This window comes from Balaenoptera acutorostrata, chromosome 10, assembly GCF_949987535.1.
Source record: "Balaenoptera acutorostrata chromosome 10, mBalAcu1.1, whole genome shotgun sequence".
NCBI lineage: Eukaryota > Metazoa > Chordata > Mammalia > Artiodactyla > Balaenopteridae > Balaenoptera > Balaenoptera acutorostrata.
In genome coordinates this window covers 68018473-68045285 of record NC_080073.1, presented here as the reverse complement: position 1 = coordinate 68045285, position 26813 = coordinate 68018473, and the positions used below count along the sequence as shown (strand labels likewise).

Below are 26813 nucleotides of genomic sequence, written 5' to 3'. Positions count from 1 at the left end.
ACGAAGACCCAACACAGCCATAAATCAATAAAATAAATAAATTAAAAAAAAAAAAAAATTTTGCCCCGCTACCCCTAAAAGAATATATAAGAACTAATGCAGCTCCTTGTACATTTTTAAGGTGACATCTAATATATTTCATATTAGTTTAAAACTTAGTAGTTGCAGAGTATGGATGTTATTTCTACTATTTTATAAACATTAATATTTTAATATAAAACTACTATATTACCCTTTTAAATGTATTGACTAAGACTCAGCACACATAGCGATTTGATGCTAACCATCATCCATCTTAAAAATACATGAACAGGGCTTCCCTGGTGGCGCAGTGGTTAAGAATCCACCTGCCAATGCAGGGGACACGGGTTCGAGCCCTGGTCCAGGAAGATCCCACATGCCGCGGAGCGACTAAGCCCGAGCGCCACAACTACTGAGCCTGCGTGCTGCAACTACTGAAGCCCACGTGCCTAGAGCCTGTGCTCCGCAACAAGAGAAGACACCGCAATGAGAAGCCCACGCACCGCAACGAAGACTAGCCCCTGCTCGCCGCAACTAGAGAAACCCCACGCACAACAACGAAAACCCAGTGCAGCCAAAGATAAATAAATAAAAATAAATAAATGTATTAAAAAATACATGAACAAATAGATAAACCTACTAATAGACCTACTGTATAGCACAGGGAACTATATTCAATATCTTGTAATAGCCTAAATAATGGTAAATAATCTGAAAAAGAATATATATAACTGAATCACTTTGCTGTACACCTGAAAGTAATACAACATTGTAAATTAATTATACTTCAATTTTTTTTTAATTTTTATTTATTTATTTTTGGCTGCATTGGGTCTTCGTTGCTGCGCGCGGGCTTTCTCTAGTTGTGGTGAGCGGGGGCTACCCTTCCTTGCGGTGTGCGGGCTTCTCATAGCGGTGGCTTCTCTTGTTGCGGAGCACGGGTTCTAGGTGCACAGGCTTCAGTAGTTGTGGCACACGGGCTTAGCTGCTCCGCGGCATGTGGGATCTTCCCCGACCAGGGCTCGCACCCGTGACACTGCACTGGCAGGCGGATTCTTAACCACTGAGCCACCAGGGAAGCCCCTCCTTCCAGGTTTTGGAAGCAAAGATTTGGAAACCTGCTGACTTGAAAACGAAAGGAATTTTTTGTCTGACTTTTGAGCCATTCACTTTCTCAGCACCCATAGTCCTACACCAGCATTTCGAATCGTTGCTATGTTTAGTGTTTCAGGAATTTGACCCCTCTGGATTGTCCACTCCTAAAAGATACTGGATGGGTGAGTGGTGAACCTTGCTTGCCACTGCAAGTAGAGGAGGTGGAACTGTGAAGGAAGAAAGCAGTTTTGGTAAAGAGAACACTTGGAAGTTGAGGATCTGTGAATTGATTTTCTTAAAACTCCTCATACCTTAGAGATACCCCACTCCAATTAGAGAACCCTTGATCTTCCCATTCAATATCCAGAATCCAGACTTCTTGTGCCCATAAAAGTGCTATGCTTCTTTCTATCAATACTTGCATTGTTCCCATGTTCTCTACTCTCCTTCCCTTTTAATAAGGGAATTCCCTGTCGGTCCAGTGGTTAGGACTCAGTGCTATCACTGCCAGGGCCCGAGTTCAATCCCTGGTTGGGGAACTAGGATCCTGCAAGCCGCGTGGCCAAAAAAAAAAAAAAAAAAAAGTTTTTAAGGGCCATATTAAATCCCACCTCATACCTAACACTTCCTTTTTTCTGAATTCCTACCACACTTAGAATTTGAACCTTACTTTCCATCCCTGAAATGTGCATCATGTTATCCTGGCAGCTTCATGACACTTTAAATAGACTGTAGTGAAGTTCATTGCAATAGAGTTTGGTGTACTTGCAAAAGACATGAACTTTGACACCAGATAACATATAAGCTCCAGGAGGGCAGGGATTCTGTTCATTTTGTTCTGTGCCATATAGCCAGCACCTAGCCCCATACCTGGCTTATAATAAAAGCTTATTAAATAATTTGTTAAATAGGACTTCCCTGGTGGTCCAGTTGTTAAGACTCCCGGCTTCCACTGCAGGGGGCGCGGGTTTAATCTCTGGTCAGGGAAATAGGATCCACGTGTCATGCAGCCAAAAAAAAAAAAAATTGTTGAATAAAGGAATGGCGTTGAGTTGGAATCTCAGCTACTTCATCACTTTTAAGCTGGGTGACACCCAGTCATTCATATTAGAATTTATTCATTCATGAATTTATTCAACAAACATTTGCTGCATGCCTACTAAGAGTAGAGCATTGTTCTAGGCACTGGGGACATAAGTTGAAGAAAATATGTCCCTGCCCTCAAGGATCTCAAGCATCTAGTTATGGAGGCTGTTACATGAAGTAAGATGGAAAGAAGAGCCAGTGTGCAGGCTCAGAAGAAGAAAAAGGAGGGAGCTGCTACTAGATCTATAAAGCAGAGGCATAGGAGGCTCTCCGGGGCCAGATCGTCAAGGGCCTTGTATGCCCCATATGGGAATGTGAACTTGACTATCCAGGGTACCACTGAGAGACTGGAAAGTGGAAAGAATCAAGGATAGATATGCATTTTAGAAAGCCTATCCAGAGACTCTCCTGTTGGTCCAGTGGTTAAGACTCTGCTCTCTCAATGCAGGGGGGCCCGGGTTCGATACTGCATGCCAAACTAAAAGATCCTGCATGCTGCAACTGAAGATCTCTCATGGCCCAGCGAAGATCCTGAGTGCCACAACTAAGACCCAGAGCCAAATAAATAAATATTAAAAAAAAAAAAAAAAAAAAAAAAAGCCTATCCAGGCAGCTGTGGGGAGAAGGGTTAGCAAGGAGACTTGGTTACTGCTCTAGTCCAGTTGGGAGGTGACAAGGGCCAGAGTAAGGCAGTAGCCATGAGACATGGCCCCAAGGGGGTGGATTTGAGAGTGACCAAGGAAATCCAATCAGTTGGACTTGGAGACTGATTAGCTATGGGGCAAGATGGTGAAGGAGTCAAAGGTGAGCATGCAGGTGGAGGATAAAATTTTGGCCTTAGCCATGGCAGTAGCCATGGGGATAGAGATGGAGCAGTAGATATGAGAGCATGAAGGAGAGAGAATCTACTGGATTTAATGATGGGTTTTTCATGAGGGGGATGGCAGGGAGGGAGTAAGTCATCCTAGATTCCCAGATCTCTGTCTTAGGTAACAAGGTAGGTAAGTCAGACAATATGGGAAGAGAAGCAAGTTTGAAACGCTTTGGGCAAGTTACCTGACTTCTCTGAGCCTCAATTTCCCCACAAGTAAAATGAGAATAATAATATCCACCTCTCAGCGTTGCCACGAGAATTAAATAAACTGGGAAATTGCAAGGCATAGAATATACATTCAATAAACACTTTGGGGTGATACCAATAATAGTGCTAGCCCACGTGCTGAACACTTAATCCTCAGAACAACCCTGTAAGGTAGGTACTATACTATCCCTATTTTGCCAACATGGGAACTGAAGCACAGAGAGGTGAAGAAACTTGACCAAAGTCACCCAGTTGGAAAGTGGCAGAGTGTACTTCCCTAGCCACTGCATTATACCTTACTCTTTCTGGGACATATAACTGGACTTGAGGGAAGAAGAGAGAAAATGGTAGAAGAGACAGACTATAGACCTGATGCATAATTTATCCCAAGAGCTGATTTTATTTGGAAATGTGCCTCCACAACTTGGTGGCAGTCTGGGGACAGATGGCCCCTGGCTTGCTTGTTGACTCTCTTTCCCAGCCTAGGGCATAGAGTCCTTGGGGTTAAGGCACAGGGTCAAGTTCTCAAGGATCAACGTCCCTGACAGCCTCAGTGGTCTGGGGCCTGGAGCTGGTGCAAAAAAAATGAACCAGGTTCCATTCTGGACTGTTTCGTGGTTGGAGGGCCTGGGCCCTTGGCACCAGGACTGTAGCTCCTTCTTCTGCAGGGGCTGGTGTCACCCACAGGCCAGCTGTGGCCAGGTCCTAGTAGGCATGAGGTTGGGGGAAAGAGGCTAGCAGAGGTTAGTTTTCTGGTGCTGGGTCCACTTTATCTTCCTGAGGGGCGGAAGCTGAGATGGGCGCCTCTTCCCCACAACTGAGGGACTTCTGCTGCTCACTGCTGCTGGGTGAGGGGGTCTTGTTGTCGTGGGATCCCCAGTGAGTCAGGCGTTTTAGGGAGGAGTCACGGCGGGCGAGTAGAGAGGCCTGGAAGCCTGTGAAGGAGCTGCTGGTGGTGGGACGCTTGTCTGGCAGAAAAAAAGCAGGTATGAGGAAGGAGCAAGGTGCATGCAAAGGGAAGAAGTTGAGGGGCCTTGCCTCAGCCCTTGGGGGAAAGGAGAACCCGCTGACCTTCAGTTCTGTGCTGGTTCTGTAGATCTGGGGGTATCCCTTCCACCCTCCCTTCTCCCTCCCCACTCCAGGGAAAGCTCCAGGGTCTAACCCTTCTCACCTCCAGGTTCAATTGGATGCATGAGCCGGTTCATCTGGACATTCCAGTGTTTCACGTTGGTACTGGCCTGGCGCAACTTCCGCTGTGCAGCCTGTCGGGGCAGGACCAGGGAGGAGTGGGTCAGAGCCACCCTCCAAGACAGAGAGTCTTGACCTTTTTCAGGTTCACACGCCCCTTAGGATCTGACAAAGGCTATTGATCATCTTCCCAGAAAAACTCATGTATGTTCATAAAGAGTTATGTATGTGAACAGAGTTGGCATCCAATTTCAGGGGACTCACAGGCCCTCAAAGGGTCAGAAATAATCATAGTTTCCACTTATTAAGCAGCTAAGATGTACTAACATCTTATTTAACTTCCAGAGCAGAAGTTAACAACAAACAAATTCAAAAGCGGTTAAGTGCCTTGCCCAGGGACATACACGGAGCTCTGAACCACTGCATTACACCACCTTCCCAAGACCTAATGCAAAAGCCTCTGCTCCAGTGTTCACCCAGCCGTTAGCAGCAGTTGTGGGGTGGGGAATCATAGAGGAACTTTCCCTTTCTTTGATACTTATTTCTGTGTTTGAATTTTTTACAATGACCATGTAGGCCAACAAAGCAAAATAAAATAATTAATATTAATAAAAACAAAACATCAAAAGTTTAAAATAAAATCTTCTTCTATGGAGATTCAGGCTCCAAAGAGTGGAGCCAAAGTACAGGGATAGCAAAGTAGGGGCTGGAAGAGTAGGAGGAAAAATTTTTGCCCAGATTAATAACAATGGTAAAAGTCGTAGCTAAGGTTTCTTCAGTGCTTACTACATACTTAATTTCACGTGTTATCTCATTTAATCTTCATAGCAATGCTACTACCAGTCCCCTTTCTCAGATAAGGGACTTGGAACTCAGAGAGGTTAGGCAACTTGTCAGAGGTCACATAGCCAGGCAATGATGGGGCCTGAGGGATAGAGCTTGAGGGAAGTTTCCAGAGCCTGTGCGTTAACGCACTCACCCTCGTTCACCTGGCAGCCTCCAACCTGCTCCAACCCAGGCCTCACCTCCACGTCCTCGTCGGCCCGCTGCCGGTTCTGCCGCACCTCCTCCAACTGCTGCTGGGCCTGCTGCAGGGAGCGGCTCTGCAGGGCCATCTCCTGCTGCAGTTCCTGCTTCTCCTGCTGTGCCCGCTCAATATAGCGCTCCTGTTCCTCCTTCAGCTGCAGCAGCTGCTTCAACTTCTCCTCCTCCTCCTCCAGCAGTCTGCCAGGCATCCACTGTGTCACCTCCAGAGCCAAGGCACCTCGCAGGTGTTCGGCAAGTGGTGCGGGGTCGGGGTGGGGGGTCGGGAAGTCAGGGAGGGGAAGCAGAAGGGGCCCCTCAGTTCTACCTGGTCTGGGCTAGGCGCACGGCCTCCTCGTCCTGCCGAGCTTTCACCTCCAGTTGCAGGGCCTCCTGAAGCCTCTGCTGCATCTCCTCCAGCTCCTCGATGCGCTGCCGCTGCCGGGCAGCCTCCTCCTTCTTCAGCTCCATCTCAGCCTGCATGGAGGCCCTTGCCTGCTCGGGAAATGAAGCCAGGTCAATGGGGGCACGGGGGAGAGAGGCAGCAAGTATGCTGCTCCTTTCCCCAGGGCTTTGCTAGGCCAGCCCAACTACTTATCTCTGGGTGAGGGTCTGGGGAGTTCCTTCATGTCAGCATTTCCTGATCTGATCTCCTCAGCAAGCCTGACTAACTCAGATAATGATCAGTGAATTACATGGTGGAAAGGGGCTCAAGTCATCCCCTTTTCAGCACCAGCCTTAATAGTTATTATTATACATTATAATATAACGTTTTATAATTATAATTAGGGTAGTGCTTGGAAGGGAATGACTATAATTATAATTGTTATAACAATTATAACTCAAAGTGTTTCCTTAGTTGATCCTCCTTTCCATAACTCTATAAGCCAAGTTCTATTGGCATCAACATGTCACAGGTAACTGAGGCACAGAAAGGCTGAGTAACTTGCCTGGGATCACAGGGTTCCTAAGAGGCAGAGCTGGGATTGAATCCACAGTGTCTGACTCCAGATCTAGAACTCTTAAATCCTAAATCTAATTGCCTCTACAGGCTTAATCTGCCTCCACATTCATCCTGCCTTCCTCCCATCCTGCATTCCCCAAACTGGTTTCATTATAAACTCAGATCAAGTCTAGTCCAACCTAGTCCAGCCTTGGTCCAAATTCATCCCCAATCACACCGTCTTTAGCAGCTCCTCTGTCCAAGTCCCGCCCCCAGCCAAGGTTTCTGAACCAGGTCCCACTCTACACCTAGCACTCAGGTCCGACCCTCCCATTTCGTAGGCTCAGGCCCCGCCCCCTACCGTCTCTCCTCTCAAGCCATCCCTCGGCCAGCTTCCTTATCCCACAGGCCCTGTTCCTGGCACAGTCCCCGTCCCATACCCATCTTTCAAGCCCACAGGCTCTGTCCCCAAAATCCCTCAAGACAAGCCCCGCCTCCACTTGCATCCCTCAATGCGTGGCTCCGCCCTCGACCAAGGCTCCGCCCCATGCCCCGCCCCCAGTGCTCAGCTCCCAGGCCTGACCGCACCACACCCCTCAGCCCACCGCCTCCAGAGCTGTGCGGCCCCACCTGCTCAGCCTCGCGCAGCTGGCCCTCGAGCGCCTGTTGCAGCTCGCGGTGCTGGGTGCGGCGCCGCTCCTCCTCCTCCTGCAGCAGGCGCTCGGCCTGCCGCTGCGCCTCCTGCAGCAGCTCCAGCTCCTGCAGCTTCCGCTCCTTCTCCTCCTGTAGCTGCTGCAGCCGCAGCATCTCCTCCTCCTTGGCCGCCCGGCGCCGCTCCCGCTGCTCCCGCTGCTCGCGCCGCTTCTGCTTCAGGTCCTTGTGCAGCGACATCTTCCCCTCGGCCTGCAGCCGGATCGCCGTCTGGATGGCTGCGGAGGGAGTGGGAGGGGCTGGCCGGGGGCAGGGCAGCCTCGAGGTGACCCACCGCCAGAAAGGGGCCTTAGGAGTTGCCCGTGTCCAGTGCCCAGCCTCCCGCTGGGCAAAGTGCTATCACCCCCTTTTCACAGATGAGGCGACTGAGGCCCAGCCAGGTCCAGGCCACCCAGCGAGCACTCACCAGCCGTCCACTCCTGGCGCTGGCGCGTGTCTGAGGCGCTCATCTCGTACGTGCGGGAGGCAGTCTTCACACAGAACATGCAGCGCTTCCCTTCTCGGTCGGGCAGCACCTGGGAGAGGGTGGATGGCCCCAGACAGGCTGGCTTCACTGGAGTCAGGGCCACACCTGCCCCAGGGGTGCTGCAGCTCCAGCCCCTACCCCCGCTGGCTGACCATCCTCCCCGGGCACCCCTCCCACTCTGCCAGGAGCCTGCGTGGCCCGGTTTGAAGGTTAGTTATGGGGATACTTGTGTGCCTACAGCTCTTTGAAGTTAGGACTGTTCTCTTGGTATCTCCCCATGGGGCCTAGCACAGAGGGATCACTCAGTGTTTATGCAGATCACGCTGGAACATCTCCCATGACAGGGTCCTCACTATCGAGACCGTTCATTTCCACAAAGCCCTGCCTGTTGAGAAAGTTCTCCATTCATTCATTCCACAGATATTTTGTAGTGTCTACTGAGTGCCACTCATTGCTCTGGGCATTTGGGATACTGAGATGTGCCTAACAGACCAAATCCCTGCCTTCCCTAAGCTTACATTCTAGTGGAAAATAATAGCTACCACCTACTGAGCTTCATGTGTTCTAGAGTCTGTACCAGGCATGGATTATTAGCTCCACTTTACAGAGAAAGAAACTGAGGCTCTAAGAGGTCCAGGAACTTGCCCAGTTCACACTGCCTATTAGTGGTGGAGCTGGATTTCTGCCTAGATCTGTGCTGTTTCCACATTGACAGCTGTTTCCCTATGTGACAAAAATGGACAGAGCCTAGGATGACTATAATAATAACATTTTTTAATGTAAATAACAAGTGTTGGTGAGACATTGGAACTTTCATACACTGCTGGTAAGAATGGAAGATGGTGTAGAAAAGTCTGGCTGTTCCTCAAAAATTAAACATAGGATTAATGTATGGTTCAACAACTCTACTCCTAGGTACGTACCCTGAGAAAAAATATATATCCACCCAGAAACTTGTACCTGGATGTTCATAATAGCATTATTCACAATAGCAAAAAGATGGAAACAACCCAATACCCATCAAAGAATGGATAAACAAAATGTGGTACATCCTTACAATGGAATATTATTAAGCCATAAAAAGGAATGAAATCCTGATTCATGCCACAACATGCTTGAGAACATTATGCTAAGTGAAAGAAGCCAGACATAAAAGGACAAATATTATATGATTCCACTTATATGAGATACCTAGAACAGGCAAATTCATGGAGATAGAAAGCAGAATAGAGGTTACCAGGGGCTGGAGGGAAGGGCGGATGAGTTATTGCTTAATGGGTACAGAGTTTCTGTTTGGGATGATAAAAAAGTTTAGGAAATAGATAATTGTGATGGTTACATGTGAATGTACTTAATGCTACTGAATTGTAACACAAAATTGTTACAAAATTGTAACACAAAATGTACTTAAATGCTACTGAATTGTAACACAAAATTGTAACACAAAATGAATTAAAATGGCAAATTTCATGTTAGTATATTTTTTTCACTACAGTTTTTAAAATTGTTGTTTTAAGCCTCTAAAATAATGGACAGAGTCAAGGCAGGAAAAGGGATGGGAAGGGAGAAAGAATAGGGAGGAATAGAGTTGCCAAAGGGAATGGAATTTGGGTGAAGGAGAAAGAACTTCAAAGAGGATTTTTAGAAAGTTTTGCTGGGTAGAGTGAGACATAAGCCATCTCCTCTGAAAAATCTTTAGCAAAGTCCACATTATTCACCAATGACTTTAGTATTTGATTTGCAGTTTTTTTTTTTTTTTTAAGTGCTGACATATGGAATCTAAAAAAGACAAAACAAATGAACAAACATAACAAAACATAAACAGAGTTATAGATACAGAGAACAAACAGGTGTGTTTGCCAGAGGGTAGGGGGCTTAGTGAGAGGAAGGAAAAAGTTGAGGAAGATTAAGAGGTACAAATTTCCAGGTGCAAAATAAGTGAGTCATGGGTGTAAAATGAATAGTGTGGGGAATATAGTCAATAACTATGATTACATAGTTATCTTTGTATGGTGACCTATCATAACTAGACCTATTGTGGAGGTCAGTTTGAAATATATAGAAATACCGAACCATTATGTTTTGTAACAGGAACTAACATAGTATTGTCGGTCAATTAAACTTCAAAAACAAACAAACAAATCCATAGAAAAAGAGATCAGATTTGTGGTCACCAGAGGTGGGGAGGGAGGTTGTTGCGGGGATGGGGGGAAGGTAATTGGATGAAGGTCATCAAAAGGTACAAACTTCCAGGGCTTCCCTGGTAGCACAGTGGTTAAGAATCCGCCTGCCAATTCAGGGGACATGGGTTCAAGCCCTGGTCTGGGAAGATCCCACATGCCGCGGAGCAACTAAGCCCATGCACCACAACTACTGAGCGTGCGCTCTAGAGCCTGCGAGCCACAACTACTGAGCCCGTGTGCCACAACTACTGAAGCCCACACGCCCTAGAGCCCGTGCTCCACAACAAGAGAAGCCACTGCAATGACAAGGCCGCGCACCACAACGAAGAGTAGCCCCCGCTTGCCGCAACTAGAGAAAGCCCGCGCACAGCAAGGAAGACCCAACGCAGCCAAAAAATAAATAAAATAAATTAGAAAAAAGAAAAAAAGGTCCAAACTTCCAGATATAAGATATATAAGTACTAGGGATGTAATGTACAACATGATAAATTAATTTAACACTGCTGTATGTTATACAGGAAAGTTGCTGAGAGAGTAAATCCTAAGAGTTCTCATCACAAGACAATTTTTTTCTATTTAATTTTGTATCTATATGAGATGAGGGATGTTCACTAAACTTATGTGCTTATCACTTTATGATGTATGTAAGTCAAATCATTATGCTGTACACCTTAAGCTTATACAGTGCTGTATGTCAATTATAGCTCAATAAAACTGGAAGAAAAAATAAAGTGTGTTACTTTTCTAAAAGAAAAAAAAATTGCTGCCATGCCTGAGAATAGCCTTGAGGTACCAAGGTATGCAACTGACCCTTGAACAATGCAGGGGTTAGGGGTGCCAAGCCTCTGCCCAGTCAAAAATCCACATATAACTTTAAAGTCAGCCCTCAGTATCCTGGTTCCACATCTGCGAATTCAACCAACTGCTGATGGCGCTGTACTCCTGAATTTATTTATTGAAAAAAATTCACATATAAGTTCCAACTTGTGTTGTTCAAGGGTGAACTGTATTTGGGTTGCACTCATCTAAGCGGGAATTTGTCACTGTGGCTTTTCCCATTTACCCTCCTCCTGACCCCCTTGCCTTCACACTGCACTGGAGCCCCTCTGAGCCTTGAGATGTGCTCTACCCCCTCAACTGTCCCCCTCACCTCCACGCAGCACTGCGCATCCAGCAGGATTGTACCCCTTTTCTCCTTGCACTCTTCACTCCCGAAATAGCAGAGGCAGTTGGGCTGCAGCTGGAACCAGCGTTCTGTCCAGTTCCTCCTCAGGTGCCCTCGCTTCCACAGGTAGCCCTGCCAGCCAGAGCAAAGTCAGAGGCATCACTGGCCCCCCCCCCACTTCACCCTCCTCGGGGTCCTCCCCTAGTTCCCAGCCGGGCCTGACCTGCTTCAGGACGTCCTGGATGAGTTCCTGGTAGACCTCGTGGATGGCCATGCTGAGGGTGTCTCGCCCCACGCCTCGCAGACAGCGGCCTGAGTTGAAGAGCTCCAGGAACTGCCAGACGCTGAGCCCGCTGGTGCTCTGGGCTGCCTGGGCCTCCTGGGCCAGCAGCTCCTCCAGCTCACCCAAGCCCACCTCCAAGCTCATGCTGCTGAGCACCTTCTTCAGCAGGTATTCCACCTGGAGGGGGGAAGGGAAGGCTTGGTGGCTGCAGCAGGCTGTGGTGCTGGTGCCAACACCAGGGGGCGCTCCCATCAGGCACCCGGAGCCTGGGCAGAAGTGACCAGGGACAGGATGGGGGGTAGGGTCAGAGGACAAAACAACTAAACGCTGGAGGACACCTGAGTAGAGACGTAGGAGGGGATCCTGGAGCCCCAACTTCAATTCAAGCATCCCCTCCCCAAGCTCCAGTCCCATTCCTTCCTGCCTTGAATTAAGGGCAGGGTGAGGTGGGAGCTGAGGGGGCCAAGGGCCAGGCCGAGACAGCAAGTCATAGAAAATGTCAACAGGGGAACAAGGGCCCTCTCATCCAATATCCTCACTTTGCAGGTGACAAAACTGAGGCTCAAAGGGGGAAGTGACTTGTTCTGAATCATACAGCAAGTTGGTAGCAGCCAGAACTCAATTCAGATCCCCATCCCATGAGTCCTTATTCCAAGCCCCAAGCCCGAACCTTAGGGATCCTTCCCCTATGGGAGGGCAAGGGGATTGGAGGTGGAGTAAGCAGAGCAGGGACAGGAAACCCGTTACAGAGGAACAGGAAGTGGTGGTTGGGGTACCTCCTGCTGCACTTTGTTCACACTGCATGTTGATCACAGTAGCAAGCAGCTTTCTGACCTCTGAGAGGCCACCTCGCCCTGACTGGCAGGTGTCTGACAAAGATGCCCAGCCAGCCAGGTGTCTGTATAGATGGACACGTGTTCCTCGACTGCCCCAGCAGCTTCTTGGGAAACTCTCTCCAGGACTTTCACTCTGGGGGCTACTGGGTCTCCGCTGGGAGTGGGGCGGGGCACCCCTCACTCTTCCCACAAACAGAGGCAAGGGCACGAATCTGAGCACAGTTAGATGTGCCAGGACTTGTAAATACGGTGGATCTCTCCCCCACGTACCCTACTCTAAAGACCTAAATTCGCCCTGGTATCTTCACAACCACCAAAAGGTCTAAAGGGTCAGGAGAAGGCTGAACGGACAGGGGAGAGAGGAGGGGGAGTAGAGGGAGGGTGCAGGGTGACTGGAAAAGGGGGGGCATCTGCCCTGGCTTCACCCATGAGTTGAGGAGGTAGAGGCTGGACTCTAGGCCTCTACTCCCAGCATGCCTTCTCTGGGGCCCTGAGCTGAGTCTTCCCTGGCTCTCCCCTATATTGTAGAAGATAGGAAGAGAAAATCTGAAACCAGGGGCAGACTTGGTTGCCCACTTGGAGTAACTGGAGAGATGTCCCAGGAAGGTTTCTATTCCCCTAATAATAGCATCCTTCTCAGATTGCCACAGTGCCTAAAATCCTGCCATTTGATTTTAAATGTTCTCATTTTTAAATGCCCAGGAATGTATCAGGCATTCACATCTCTGTGTAAATAGAATTTGCAGATCATTTCCCTACTGTGAGGGCTAGCAGAGCCTTGAAGGAAGTGTAGTTTTTGACCTCCTGGGAGAAGGCATAATTGTTCTGATATGGACACTTCTAAGCATCTGGAGACAGATGGGTGTGAACAGGTCCCAGGGTGGGGAGATAAAGAAGAAAGGGGATGTGGGAAAGTACGGAGGCAATTTGGCCTCCTTCATGGTTCTGCTAAGGTCTGTCCCCAAGTGATAAAGTCCCTGGGGCTTACCTCATCAGGAACCATGATCAGAGGGTACTTGTCCTCAGACAGGAAGTTGAAGAGGCACCAGAGGCGGAAGGCATCCTGATTGGAGAGCATGCTGTTCCCGTTGCTATCCACCCGATAGTTCTTCTTGGCCGTCAGCGTCCAGCATAGCTCATCAAAGTGCTCCTTAACGAAAGCCCCCTCCTCCACCTGCCACCAGGCCGGCAAGTCAGCTGAGAAGGCTGCCCCGTCCCTGCTCTACCACCCAACTAGGCTCCAGCTGGCTTCTTCGGGTCATCTATTCCCCTGCTCCCTACCCTGCTATGTTGGGGCTCTAACTTGAGGAATCCCTGAGCTGATGATCAGGTAACTAGCTGACCAACCAGCCTGACCCCAGCCCCCAGCCCTGCTACCGCCACCACTCCCTCACAGCCACTGCCCCCAAATCCCCTGCACACAGAGAAACTCAGGTCCCTCAGCCCAGGGAGAAAGAAGGGGAAGCCCAGGAGGGAGTGGACAGTCAAGGAGAACCTGAGAAGACAGCGACAGCTGGGAGGAGCAGGGGGGACGGCACTTGGGGGAAACTGGAGAGCCTTTTGTAAAATTGACAGCTGGAACCTAGGCAGGGACGGGGTGGAAGGTCGTGGGAAAGGTGGAGGCTAGGATAGAGAGGAGGAAGCTTGAGAGTGAGTTAAGGGGAGCCAGGAGGGGGCAAGTGGCTGGGAGGTGAAGGATGGAGATGGGAGAGCAGGGATGGACAGAGGGGACAGAAATGGGGTTCATAGGGGGAGGAGTTGGGGTGGCAATGTATTAGGGTGCTGGTCAGGTTGGGAAGTGGGGAGAGGTTAGAGGGGCCCCACCTTGTCCAGGATGTACTTGTTGAGGTAGGGCATGTACCCCTGGCTAGACACAGGGCCATCGTCGTCATCTCGGAAGTGTTCCTCCAGGGCCACAGGGTCGTGAGGGATGTGCAGGACGGTGTACAGGTTGTGGGACAGCACCTGAGACAGAGGGCAATTTGCCTTCCTGAACCCCAACCAAAACTGGGCCAAAGGGCGGCTCCCACCTCCCCACTTGTCCCCACCCCCATCCTGGCTGAGTCTTCTGCATACATTATTCAATTCAATCATAACTAAAGCTTCTGTATATATAGACACAATGGAATGTTATTCAGTCATTAAAAAAGGAATGAAATCTTGCCATTTGCGACAACACGGATGGACCTTGAGGGCATTATGGTAAGTGAAATAAGTCTGATAGAGAAAGACAAATACCATACGATCTCACTTATACGTAGAATTTTTTAAAAAGGGAAAAAAGGTGTTCAGAGATACAGAGAACAGACTGTTGAAAGAGGTGTGGAGTGGGGAGGTGAAATGTGTGAAGGTGCTCAAAAGGTACAAACTTTGGGTAAGTCATGAGGGGACTTCCCTGGTGGTCCAGTGGTTAAGACTCTGAGCTCCCAATGAAGGGGGCATGGGTTTGATCCCTGGTCAGGGAACTAGATCCCACGTGCAGCAACTAAGACCTGGCACAGCTAAATAAATAAATACAATAAATAAATTTTAAAAAGTCCTGGGGGGGATATAATATATAGCACGGTAACTATAATTAACAATATCGTATTGCATATTTGAAAGTAGCTAAGAGAGTAGGTCTTAAAAATTCTCATCACAAGAAAAAACATTTTGCGTAACCATGTATGGTGACAGATGTTAACTAGACTTACTGTGGTGATCATTTCACAATATATATATAAATATAGGATCATTACGTTGTAAACCTGAAATTAAAATGTCAATTATACCTCAATAAAATCCAAAAAACTAAAACTTGTACACTTGCTATGCACCAAGCACTGTGCTCAGCACTTTACATATACTTCACTTAACCCACATAACAAGTGTTTATATCCTTATTTCACAGATGAAAAAAACCTCTAGGCTCTGAGACGTTAAGTAACTCACCCAAGGGCACAGGGCTGACAGAGCTGGGATTCAAACCAAGGCAGCCATGCTCTTTGCCACTTTGTCAGGCAGGTATGTGCCCTTTCTGCAGACAAGGACACTGCGGCTCAACCGACTCAATAACTTGCCCAAGGACCCACCCTGAGCAAGAGCCTAGGATTCAAATCCAGCTCTGCAGATCCCAAAGCTCAAGGGCAGAAGCCTGACATCTACCATCAGAGACTCAGGCTGCAGTATGCCTAGAGTCCAGTGTGTCTGCTCCAGGGAGGGCATGTGCAGTTCCAGTCACTGCCCTTCTAAAGATGGAAGGGAGCTGGAGAGGGAGCAAAGAAGGGGCACGAAAAATGGTCTGTGGGATGTGGAGGACAAGGCTAAAAGGGATGGCGGCCATGACAGTACAGAGGGGAAATGGGTTGGTTAACAAACCCATGATATTAGAACAAAGAGGTTGAAGCTTGAACAAGGAGATCAGGAAAAAAATAAAATTGTCTTGGGGTAATTCTGATATAGCACTTATCAAAGACAGCGTGAATGATTAAAAATTGTCACCTACTATGTGCCAGCCACTGTTTGAGGTGCTTTCTATACCCCACATCTAATGTCTGCAGCCGTGACATACAGACATTATTATCTCTGTTTTTCAGATGAAGATGCTGAGACTTGGAGAGGTTAAGAGTAAGTGGCAGAGTTGAGCTTGCAACTGGTTGTTCCCGGCTCTGAAGGCTGCTTCCCCATTAAAATATTGACCCTGGGGCTTCCCTGGTGGCGCAGTGGTTAAGAATCCGCCTGCCAATGCAGGGGACATGGGTTCGAGCCCTGGTCCAGGAAGATCCCACATGCCGTGGAGCAACTAAGCCCATGAGCCACAACTTCTGAGCCTGTGTTCTAGAGCCCACGAGACACAACTACTGAAGCTCACACACCTAGATCCCGTGCTCCACAACAAGAGAAGCCACCGCAATGCGACGCCCACGCACTGCAACAAAGAGTATCCCCCGCTCGCCACAACTACAGAAAGCCCGCGCGCAGCAATGAAGACCCAATGCAGCCAAAAATAAATAAATAAATAAATAAATTTATAACCAAAAAATATATATATATATATTGACCCTGAGCCTCATTCCCCAACTATATAGTGAACTCTGGAGGCAAGGTCTCTGTTCATCTTTATGTTTCACAGCACCTATGTCCTCTTCTGCACACCAAAGGCAGTCAATAAATGCTGTATTTAAGGGCTGCTTCCACCACCAGCAGTCCACCTTGGAATCAGCTCCTCTGAGGCAGAAGCTGGCAACATCCTAGAGGTGGCGTGTATACCAAGTCTTCATTTCTTTATTCTCTTTTGTGAGAGGAAGGGGAGAAGGGTTTGAGACTTCTTCCCAATGTTCTCCTGGGCCTCAGGTTCAACTCAGCAAAGTGGGAAGTTGGAGGGCCCAGCAAGGGGATTGGTGTTTCTCTTTTCCCTCCTTTCCCTCTGGACAGCCATCTCTGATCCCCACCCCAACCCTCATTCCCATGATCTTCAAATTATCTCATGTGCCATCTTTGGTTTTGCCTACTCTTGTTCTAAAGGACATCTGAAGTTTCTTCCTGATGAACTCTGCCCCCCCTCCCTTATTTTGGTAATAGAGCCTTGATTTTCCTTTGAGAAGTTACTCTCCCCCATTTTCAATATCTGTGGTATTGGCCATTTGCACCCCTACCCCAGCTGGCTGCAGGGGTGGGCACATTGGAGTCGTGGTGTTTGGTTCAAGGATGCACATGACCAAATCTAGGCCAATGAGAATCAGCCCTGGGATTTTTGCCTCCTCTAGTGGAGAAGAGGTGTACTCTTTCCCATGGGTATACATGGAAAGAGTTAAGCTGTTAGAAGATAGATGTAGCTGACATTTTTGTCCCTGTGTGGGAAGTACCTGCTAAAGAATAAAGCTATCAGTGAAAAAAAGCAGAGTCAAGGTATAAAAAGTCATCCTTTGAGGACCTAGATCCAGCCATGCCTGAAGCCAATACTATGCTTGGAGTTTTGGTTATGTGAGCCAATCTATAACATCTCCTTTAAGTTATTTTGAGTTTGGTTTCTACCACCTATATCCAGAGAAGACATGATTAATACATCTGTGGTCATAGGATACTAATCCACACTCTAAGAGGTGCCACCACTCAATGCTTAGCACTTAAAATTCAGGGTGACCAACACAAGAGAAATACCCACTTCTGAAGAGATAGGTGTTATACTAAGAGTTTCACATATTTCTACCTGTTGCCTCCTGGCCTCTTTTCAAATTACCCATGTCTTCATCTTTCTTCAAGCCTCCTAAAGCACCTCTTTGAGGAAGCTTCCTGCATAGCCCAGCCAAATGGCTACACTCCAGTGAAGCGTGCGGGGGGACATGGAAGGCCAGGAACCTTCGCTTTCTAGTTATGAGGCCTTGGATAAACTCCTTCACCCCCTGAGCCTCAGTATCATTGTCAGTAAAACGGGATAATACCCACCACGCAGAGGGGCCATGAGGATGGAGTGAGATATATATATAGAGAGAGTGAGAGTTAGCTCTGCACAGAACAAATATAAGTTCCCTTCTCATATAGAAAGTGCAATTTTTTACCTAACAAATTAGCAAAGATGCAAAAGACTGATACTATCAAGTATTGAGGAGGTTGTGGAGAAATGGGGACTCAAATGCCCCACTGTTGAGATGTGAATTGGTAGTCTTTCTGGAGGGCAAGACTGTATCAAACATAAAATTGGGGATGACCCCAGCATTTTTAATCATCCAACCTATAGATGCTCAAGAGAACAGTTACCTGTACAAGAATGCTCACTGAAGCATAGTTTAGAATAAAAGGCATTGGGAAATTCCCTGGCAGTCCAGCAGTTGGGGCTCTGCGCTTCCACTGCGGGGCACACAGGCTGATTCCTGGTCCCAGAACTAAGATCTCGCAAGCCACGGCATGGTGAAAGGAAGGAAGGGAGGAAGGAAGGGAGGGAGGGAGGGAGGGAGGAAGAAAGAAAGGAAGAAAGAAAGAAAGAAAGAAAGGAAGAAAGGAAGGAAGGAAGGGAGGAAAGAAAGAAGGGAGGGAGGAAGGGAGGGAGGGAGGGAGGAAGAAAGAAAGAAAGGAAGAAAGGAAGAAAGAAAGGAAGAAAGGAAGTAAGGAAAGAAGGGAGGAAGGAAGGGAGGAATGAAGGAAGGAAGGGAGGAAGGGAGGAAGGGAGGAAGGGAGAGAGGGAGGGAGGGAGGGAGGAAGAAAGAAAGGAAGAAAGGAAGAAAGAAAGAAAGGAAGGAAGGAAGGAAGGGAGGAATGAAGGAAGGAAGGGAGGAAGGGAGGAAGGGAGGAAGGGAGAGAGGGAGGGAGGGAGGGAGGAAGAAAGAAAGGAAGAAAGGAAGAAAGAAAGAAAGGAAGGAAGGAAGGAAGGGAGGAAGGAAGAAAGGAAGGAAGGAAGGGAGGAAGAGAGGAAGGGAGGGAGGGAGGGAGGAAGAAAGAAAGGACGAAAGGAAGAAAGGAAGGAAGGGAGGGAGGGAGGGAGGGAGGGAGAAGAAAGGAAGAAAGAAAGGAAGGAAGGAAGGAAGGAAGGGAGGAAGAGAGGGAGGGAGGGAGGAAGAAAGAAAGGACGAAAGGAAGAAAGGAAGGAAGGAAGGGAGGAAGGGAGGGAGGGAGGGAGGGAGGGAGAAGAAAGGAAGAAAGAAAGGAAGGAAGGAGGGAAGGAAGGAAGGAAGGAAGGGAGGAAGGGAGGGAGGCAGGGAGGAAGAAAGGAAGAAAGAAAGGAAGGAAGGAGGGAAGGAAGGAAGGAAGGAAGGGAGGAAGGGAGGGAGGGAGGAAGAAAGGAAGAAAGGAAGGAAGGAAGAAAGGAAGGAAGGGAGGGAGGAAGGGAGGGAGGGAGGAAGGGAGGGAGGCAGGGAGGAAGAAAGAAAGGAAGGAAGGAAGGAAGGGAGGGAGGAAGGGAGGGAGGCAGGGAGGAAGAAAGAAAGGAAGGAAGGAAGGAAGGGAGGGAGGAAGGGAGGGAGGGAGGAAGGGAGGGAGGCAGGGAGGAAGAAAGGAAGAAAGAAAGGAAGGAAGGAGGGAAGGAAGGAAGGGAGGAAGGGAGGGAGGCAGGGAGGAAGAAAGAAAGGAAGGAAGGAAGGAAGGGAGGGAGGGAGGAAGAAAGGAAGAAAGGAAGGAAGGAAGAAAGGAAGGAAGGGAGGGAGGAAGGAAGGAAGAAAGGAAGAGAGAAAGAAAGGAAGGAAAAAAGGAAAGAAGAAAGGAAGGAACGTAGGAAGGAAGAAAGAAAGGAAGGAAGGAAGGAAGAAAGAAAGAAAGAAAGAAAGAAAGAAAGAAAGAAAGAAAGAAAGAGGGAATAAATGAGGCATTGGAGACAGCCCAAGGCTCCTTCAAGAGGGGACAGGTAGGGGCTTCCCTGGTGGCGCAGTGGTTGAGAGTCTGCCTGCCAATGCAGGGAACACGGGTTCGAGCCCTGGTCTGGGAAGATCCCACATGCCGCGGAGCAACTAGGCCCGTGAGCCACAGCTACTGAGCCTGCGCGTCTGGAGCCTGTGCTCCGCAACAAGAGAGGCCGCGATAGTGAGAGGCCCGCGCACCGCGATGAAGAGTGGCCCCCGCTTGCCGCAACTGGAGAAAGCCCTCGCACAGATACGAAGACCCAGCACAGCCAAAAATAAAAGAAAGAATTATTAAAAAAAAAAAAAAAAGAGTAAAATACTTAAAAAAAAAAAAAAAAAAGAGGGGACAGGTACACCAAGTCATGGACCTGTGTGTGGTTGAAAATTTTACTTCTGCCACATGTGTACTTATGGGTAACTGATTTAACTTCTCCAAGACCTTAGTCTCCTCCTCTTTGAGGAAAATAAGGCGCCTGCTCCACAGGGTGTTTTAGAACAAAGAGCTTAGCACAGCACCGGGTACATAGTAGAATAATAGAAATTGCTTAATAAAAGTTGTGAGCTATTTTTATTATTATATTTGTATGAACAGACATGGAAAGATATGCATACTATACTGGCAGGTGGAAAAAAGCAAGCTGTAGAATGAAATATTTGTAAAATAATATGTGTGCAAAGATTATGCTGAACCATATTAAACTGCTATTTTAGTAGGTCAAAACAATCAAACATCAGCAATTTCATATAGTTCAACCTAATAAGTTTATTTGTACATAGAAAAAATTTAGAAGACTCAGCAAACTGTTAACAGCTATCACCCTACCACTCTTCCCCAGGGAGGGGAGGAAATTTCACCTTCTTTAACATTATTTTTGTCTTTCAATTTTTTTAACCAGTAAAACATGTTTTACTTTTCTAGTAAATTTCAACTTCTTTAAAATTATATTCTTCTGAACTAGGAGCATATATTGTTTTCATGACAAAAATTTTAAACTATAGAGCTAAAAAACAAAGGGTGTCATTAACCACTGTTATTAATGTACCCTGCTATTAAGTTGCTCTGTAATAATGTTCTTTTGCTGTTCCCTGTTGGTGTGAGCATTTCTGGGTGTTCTACATTCCTTGAGGGCAGCAAGGACTCTAATCTCAACCCTGACTCCAGAGCTCAACACAATGTCCCCCACATTGTGTTAATCAATGTTTTTGACTAACTCCTCAAGTCTAACTTAAATGCTGCAGTGGTTTCCCAAGGTTCTCAGAGTAAAATCTCAGAGTCTTTCCAGAGATTTTACTCTGTACCTTCTCTGACCTCATCCCTCTTGCTCACTTCTCTCCAGCCCCTCTGGCCCCTTTGACATTCCTCAAACACACCAGGCACACTCTTGCCTCAGGGCCTCAGCACTTGATATTTCTTCAACCTGAAACATTCTTCGCCCAGGTCACGGCATGGCTCACACCCTCTCCTCCTTCTGATCTTTACTTAGATGTCACCTTCTCAGGGAGGGCTTCTCTGACCACCTTATTTATTTATTTATTTATTTATTTATTTATTTTAAAGGATTTTCTTATTTATTTATTTATTTATTTATTTATTTATTTTTGGCTGTGTTGGGTCTTCGGTTCGTGCGAGGGCTTTCTCCAGTTGCGGCAAGCGGGGGCCACTCTTCATCGCGGTGCGGGGACCGCTCTTCATCGCGGTGCGCGGGCCTTTCTCTATCGCGGCCCCTCCCGTCACGGGGCACAGGCTCCAGACGCGCAGGCTCAGCAATTGTGGCTCACGGGCCCAGCTGCTCCGTGGCATGTGGGATCTTCCCAGACCAGGGCTCGAACCCGTGTCCCCTGCATTAGCAGGCAGATTCTCAACCACTGCGCCACCAGGGAAGCCCCTGACCACCTTATTTAAATCTGTAATCCTATCCCCCTCTACCCGCCACAGTAAGGATAGGGATATCTTCTGCTTTATTTTCCTCCATGTCATGTATCATGCACTTTTACTTATTTTGTTTATCATCTGTGTTTTCTGACTAGAACGTTAGCAACACAAGTGTGCGGTGTTTTGTCTGTTTTATTCACTGCTGTATCCCTGGATCTGGCATATAATGGATACTCAATAAATATCTACTGAATGAACCTAAGTGCTTCAAGGGGAAAAGTAGGAAAAATACAAAAGTCAGACGGACATGGACTGAATCTCTCTGAGCACATGAACCTCGCTGGGGCTCAGTTTTCACATTTCTAAAAATGGAGTTCAAGGAGATAATGTACAAATCCCCTCCCACCCCAGGATAGAACCTGCCACCCAGCAGCATACAGTTATCTGAGCTGTTCCTCTCTTTGGTTCATTGGCCCACGCTGTCCTCTAAGACCTTCCTCACCTGTACCTTTTGCCAGGGGAATCTGAGGAGCCCAGGGCAGAGAGGCTCTGACCCTGTTAGCCATCAGGTGTCAGGACAAAGAGGAATTAAAGGCTCCAGACACTGAGGGCTCAGGGCCTCCCCCCAGAGAGCTCAGCTGACCTCAGACTGCCAGGCTTCCTGTGCCTGGGTGCGGGTAAGGGCCGGGGGTGGGGAGAGTGTGACCAGAGGAGGGTCATGCTGGAAAGGAAATGGCAGGAGTGGAGGCTGGCTTGCAGAACCCACCTGCTGATTTCAATCAATCAGCCCTGGAGGCAGGGCTCTCATTATCCTCCTTTTACAGAGGAAACCAAGGCTCAGAGAGGTGGAGTGTCCTCTTGCTCAAAGTCTGACTCTAAAGCCCTACGCTAGATCTCTGCTACATTGGCTCAGGTTAAGCATCAGAATCACCTGGGGAGCTGGCTGAAACTGAAATCTGCTGGGGCCCGCCCAGACCTACTGACTCAGAGTTTCCAGGGGTGGGGTCCAGGTGTCTGTAGTTTTCACAAGCTGCCATTTGGGCTCCCCCAGAGGGGATTCTCTGTTTCCCCCACCCACCCAAGCAGTCCCTGACCTCTGGGTTGGCAGCCATTGACCTTTGAGAGGCTTCATTTATTCACTGTTTCCTCTGGAGGCATGTGGGGGTGTGGCTCTCCCCTGGGGGCTTGGGAGTTCCCTAAAAACTCCGGTGCAGCGATGCGATGGGCGCCAGGCCCATGGTCCTGTAGTTCGCAGACTTCAGGAGTAGACGCAGATACAGAGGGTTTGGGAATCTATAAAAGTACCAAGCACTAACTGCAAAAAGAATGACTAATTTCTTTCTCCTAGATGGCCTATATAGTCTTTTCTTCCTCCCTCCCTCCCTCCCCCCCCTTCCTCCCTTCCTTCCTTCCCTTCCTTTTCTTCCTTCCTTCTTCTTTCTTTCTTTCTTTCTCTCTCTTTTAGATGGCCTATAGTCTTTAAATGTATCTAGGTGCTAAGTGATTCTTTTAAAATATACAGATCCTTTTTAAGAGTCACTGAATGTATTTTTCTCAACCAGTGGGGTACTAAAGCAAAACTATCATGAGGAAGTAGCACCAGGAATTTTAAAAGGTGGGAATCTCTGGATTAGCTGTGTGCCTGCTGAGAGCAAGAAGGGGCTTGGAGGGGTTGGCTGTCAGCATCAAAGGAAAGACAGAGGCTCAGAAAAGGGAGAGGAGAGGCTGCATCAAGGATCAATTTCACCTACTTGAGGTACTTTGTTAAAATTTATTTTCGGAGGCTAGCCAGAGAGCTTGGTGATCCCCAGTTCAGCCCTCAGGCTTTACAGATGAGAAACCAGAGGTTCAGAGATGGGCAGTGACTTGCCTAAGGTCACCCTACTGGGGAGCAACATAGGCCTCAGCTTATACGGCTCTTGAGTCAAGTGCTCTGCACATCATTGAATCATCCTCCCCTTCCTCCACACTCTAGACTGAGGAGACCAACAGCAGGCAGGGGTCAGGGCAAAGCTGAAGACCCCACTCATCAGATTCCTGGACTGGAGTTGTTATTAACTTCTCCTCTCCTTCTCCGAGGAGAAGGTTGTTGTCCCTCTCCAGAGGAGACACAGCCCAAAGCTCAGAGGCTCTCGGTGGGCAAGAGACCCTCCCTGGGCCCCAGGACTTCCCTGAGTGCCAATGAGAGGCTCAGGAGCCTGGGAGACCTGACAGAGCCAAGTAGGGAAGGCCCTAGTTCACCCTCCCTGCCTTCCCCCTGCTCCTGCCGGTCAAGGGGAAGTGGTAAGCCTCCTAGGATCCTCATTGAGACACACTGCTCCAACCATGAGCCCAATCTCAGGCCCCTCACCCCAGCCCTGGCAGTCAGGGAGTGAGGAAGCCAAATTCTTAGCTGATCATCCATGAAGCCTAAAGCCAAAGCTGCTCCCAGAGGGAAGATGGTATGGCCATTAGGAAACCCATCATTCCCAAGGCTCCCCTCCCTGCAGCCCTCTGTCAGGATGGGAACTCACTCCTAAAGCTCTTTAGAGAGGGAGATTCTGAGGACCCTGCAAAAGCTCACAGTCCTGAGAAACTTTGTGTTCAACCTAAATCCGTTCTGGGCAGAAGTGCCATTCTTATTGATCTATTTTTATTTTTCTCAACCCACCTGGACAAAGGCTACTGTACTTTCTATAAGAATTCAGAGAAGAAAACTCATCTCTCCCCCAAGCCTTCTCTTCTTCAGAGAAAACAATCCTGACTCCTTGGGGGTACTTCTCAGAGGACTTGCTGTTCCTCCTCCTCCTTCTGGCCTCATCACGGCTTTGCCCAGGACAGCCGGTGGCAGCCTTTCTACCAACACATCAGGGGAGAAGTGGTGACTGTTGCAGACAGACACAGCCTGCTCTGGGCTGGTGCAGGTCTCCTGCCTCTTCCCAACTGAGGACGCCAAGGCCAGAGACAGTTTTAGCAAGGACAGGCTAACCCCACGATCTCTTCCCTTCTCACCAAGTCTTTCAGTGGAAGGAGTGTGCCCTGAGGGTCTGTCTCTCTCATCTGCTTCTTCCTCTGCCTTCTGGCCACTTCTCTATTGCTCTTTTGCCTTTCCGGCATCCCCACCCCCAGCACTATCACTACTTCCTCCCATTCCAGTATCTAGCACTATGGGCTTGAGGGAGAATTGCCTTCCTTATCTTCCTCTCCTATGACATGGGCCCTGCCATTTCTGTCCCACCTGCCGCCGGGCCTGAGGCTCCCACTGCTAGCTCAGATTCCCAGAGTGGACAAGTTTTCTGTGGAGTGGGTTGAAATCTACCATTGATCCTGTGGGACCACAGAGGCTGCTGGCAGTGGGCTCAAAGTGAGCTGCGACGTGGTACAAAGACAGCAGATGGTTCAAGTATGCAAGCTCCCCAGGCGATCTTCCTTGCAAATACTCAACCTGTGGGGGTGGGGAACAGGCATCCGCCCAGTTAGAGGCCAAGACAGAGGCTCAAACTAAGAAGGCTTACTGCCTGATTGGCCCAGGAAACAGAGAGCCACGGAGTGCTGTATCTTCCATGTATGAGAGGCTTAGAGAGCCTGGAGGTGTCATAGGGCCACAGGTAATGGAGTGGTAGAAAATGGAACCTAGGAGACAACAAACCATGGAGGTTGGGATTGTTCCTGAAAGATATTAAAGGGGCAGAGTGGGAGGTGGATGTAGGACATGGAGTTTCCACAAGGATGGATGTTGGATGATCTGCTTTTCCTCTATCGATACTGAAGATCTCACTAGATTACATAACCTGCGATAAGACAATTTAAGTAGAACGTAAGGAAGAACCTGTCTGTTGGGAGATTCTCTCAGATGATCAAAAGTGGTAGTGGACTCTCCTTCCTGGGGGAGCCAAGAATCATTTACTGGATGCTCACAAGCCTGGCTAAGGGGTCGATTATGGGATAGGACCAGTTTGGGACATCCAAGTTCATTGTGTCCAAGTTCAAAAGTAGGGGGATGGAATAGGGGTGGGGTACAATGACTAACCTGTCCCATCCGTCTCTCCCAGGTTTCCAGGCACCTCCTAGCTCGATCAATTAGAATGGAGGTTTCCTTGAGACTGCACTTCTCCTCTGTGGGGGGTGGGTGGCAGGGGAGATGCCAGGATACTATGGCCTAGCCTCATGCCAGGCACACAGCTGGCGCTCAGTAAATATTTGTAGAGTGAATGAATGAACCCCTAAGGCAGATCCCAGAGGGCTGACGCCCACCCTGCTCCTGACTCCCCGCGTTCCCTGGCTCCAATGGCCTAGGGCCTTGTTTCTTCCCCACTAACTAGGGTGAAGGCAGCACTAATGCGGGGCTACAGGAAAGAAGGAGAGAAACTTTTCGGCCCCCCAGGAATTATCTAGGACCAAGCATGAATTTCAGGGCAATCACTGATGGGGCTCCTCCCTGGGTTCAGATTCCACCCCTTCCCTACTCGAGTTCTCAAGGTCTAAGGTAAGTTTCCCAACCTGGCGTGTAGGTGTGAGGGGGGTGGTGAGCCAGGCAGCAGTATAACGGGGTCTTCAGTCCTTGCCCCTTCCCACCTCTGTCCCACCTGGGAGGCAAGGTCCAGAGGAGCAGCTCTCCTGCGAAGGATGGCTGAGCTGGCCTGGTTTGGGACTGCGAGAGGCTCTAACCCTCTCTCTCTGCTCCGAGAGGAAGTGACTGACAAGTACTAGCTAACTGTCTCTCTTCAAAGCCAGGAGGAAGCGGCAGGAAGGAGTAGGGTGTGTGCCCAAGCTTGACTCTGGGGAGACGTGTGCTCATCACATGGAGTCTGGGACGTAGCTTGGCCCGTGGCCCTCACAACCCCATGATGGCACCTCTACTCTCCCGAGAGTTGGGGGCCAGGGCTCTGGGCGATGGCCCTGCACACACCTCACTGGGGCCTCTGGACAGGGGGCAGCAGCATCCACTAGGCCATGTTGCCCCAGTTCCCCAGCACGGGCCCTCCCGCCCCTCCTGGGTCCCTGGCTAGCTGGGTGCCCCAGGAGGAGCACAGGGCTCAAGTCTAGCTTCAGGCAGCAGGGGCTGATGAGACGTGTCTGCCGGCCTCCCCTGCGCCCCGGGTGCCCCTCACCTTGAGCTGGGACTTGGAGACCTTGCCGCTCTTCTCCACGTCCAGCGCGGTGAAAGCGTACCAGACGGACTTAAGCAGCTCCTTGCGCAGGGCCATGGCTGAGGCGCCCGCCCGGCCCAGGGGCGGCTCTGACACCAAGATCCGGTTTCAGGAAATGCAAACGGCTGCAGAGACCGCAGAAGGGCCATGGTGCGGAGCAACAGCTCCACCTGCCTGCTCTCGCGGGCTCCCCACACTGGCAGGACCCAGCCTGTTGCTCTTGCAGTGCTCAGCGGCACCACTCCCTGCATGGGAACTGGGGACCAAGCCCTGGGGAGCTAGAGCCACAACTCTGATCAGCCTGGTTCCCTGGTTGTGAGGCCCTTTAGAAGCCTCCTCAGCCCCAGAGCCTCCTGGAGCCTTCTGGGCTCCCAGAGGCAGCTTGATGAGGGAAAAGCAAGCCCATCCCGACTTTGGAGTCAG

At 49.1% G+C, this 26813-nt stretch overlaps 1 protein-coding gene across 1 annotated transcript; it reads right to left on the bottom strand.

Annotated features, from left to right (window-relative positions):
- Positions 1 to 3669: 3669 nt before the first annotated feature.
- Positions 3670 to 26562, bottom strand: DEF6 (DEF6 guanine nucleotide exchange factor). The gene is made up of 11 exons (XM_057554018.1): positions 26352 to 26562; positions 13906 to 14046; positions 13070 to 13255; positions 11186 to 11422; positions 10948 to 11094; positions 7555 to 7663; positions 7068 to 7366; positions 5823 to 5989; positions 5497 to 5695; positions 4455 to 4545; positions 3670 to 4251 (listed from the first exon to the last, which is right to left on the bottom strand). The coding sequence occupies exons 1-11, from the start codon at positions 26445 to 26447 to the stop codon at positions 4028 to 4030; spliced, it is 1896 nt and encodes a 631-aa protein (XP_057410001.1). The 5' UTR covers positions 26448 to 26562; the 3' UTR covers positions 3670 to 4027.
- Between the last annotated feature and the right edge of the window lie 251 nt (positions 26563 to 26813).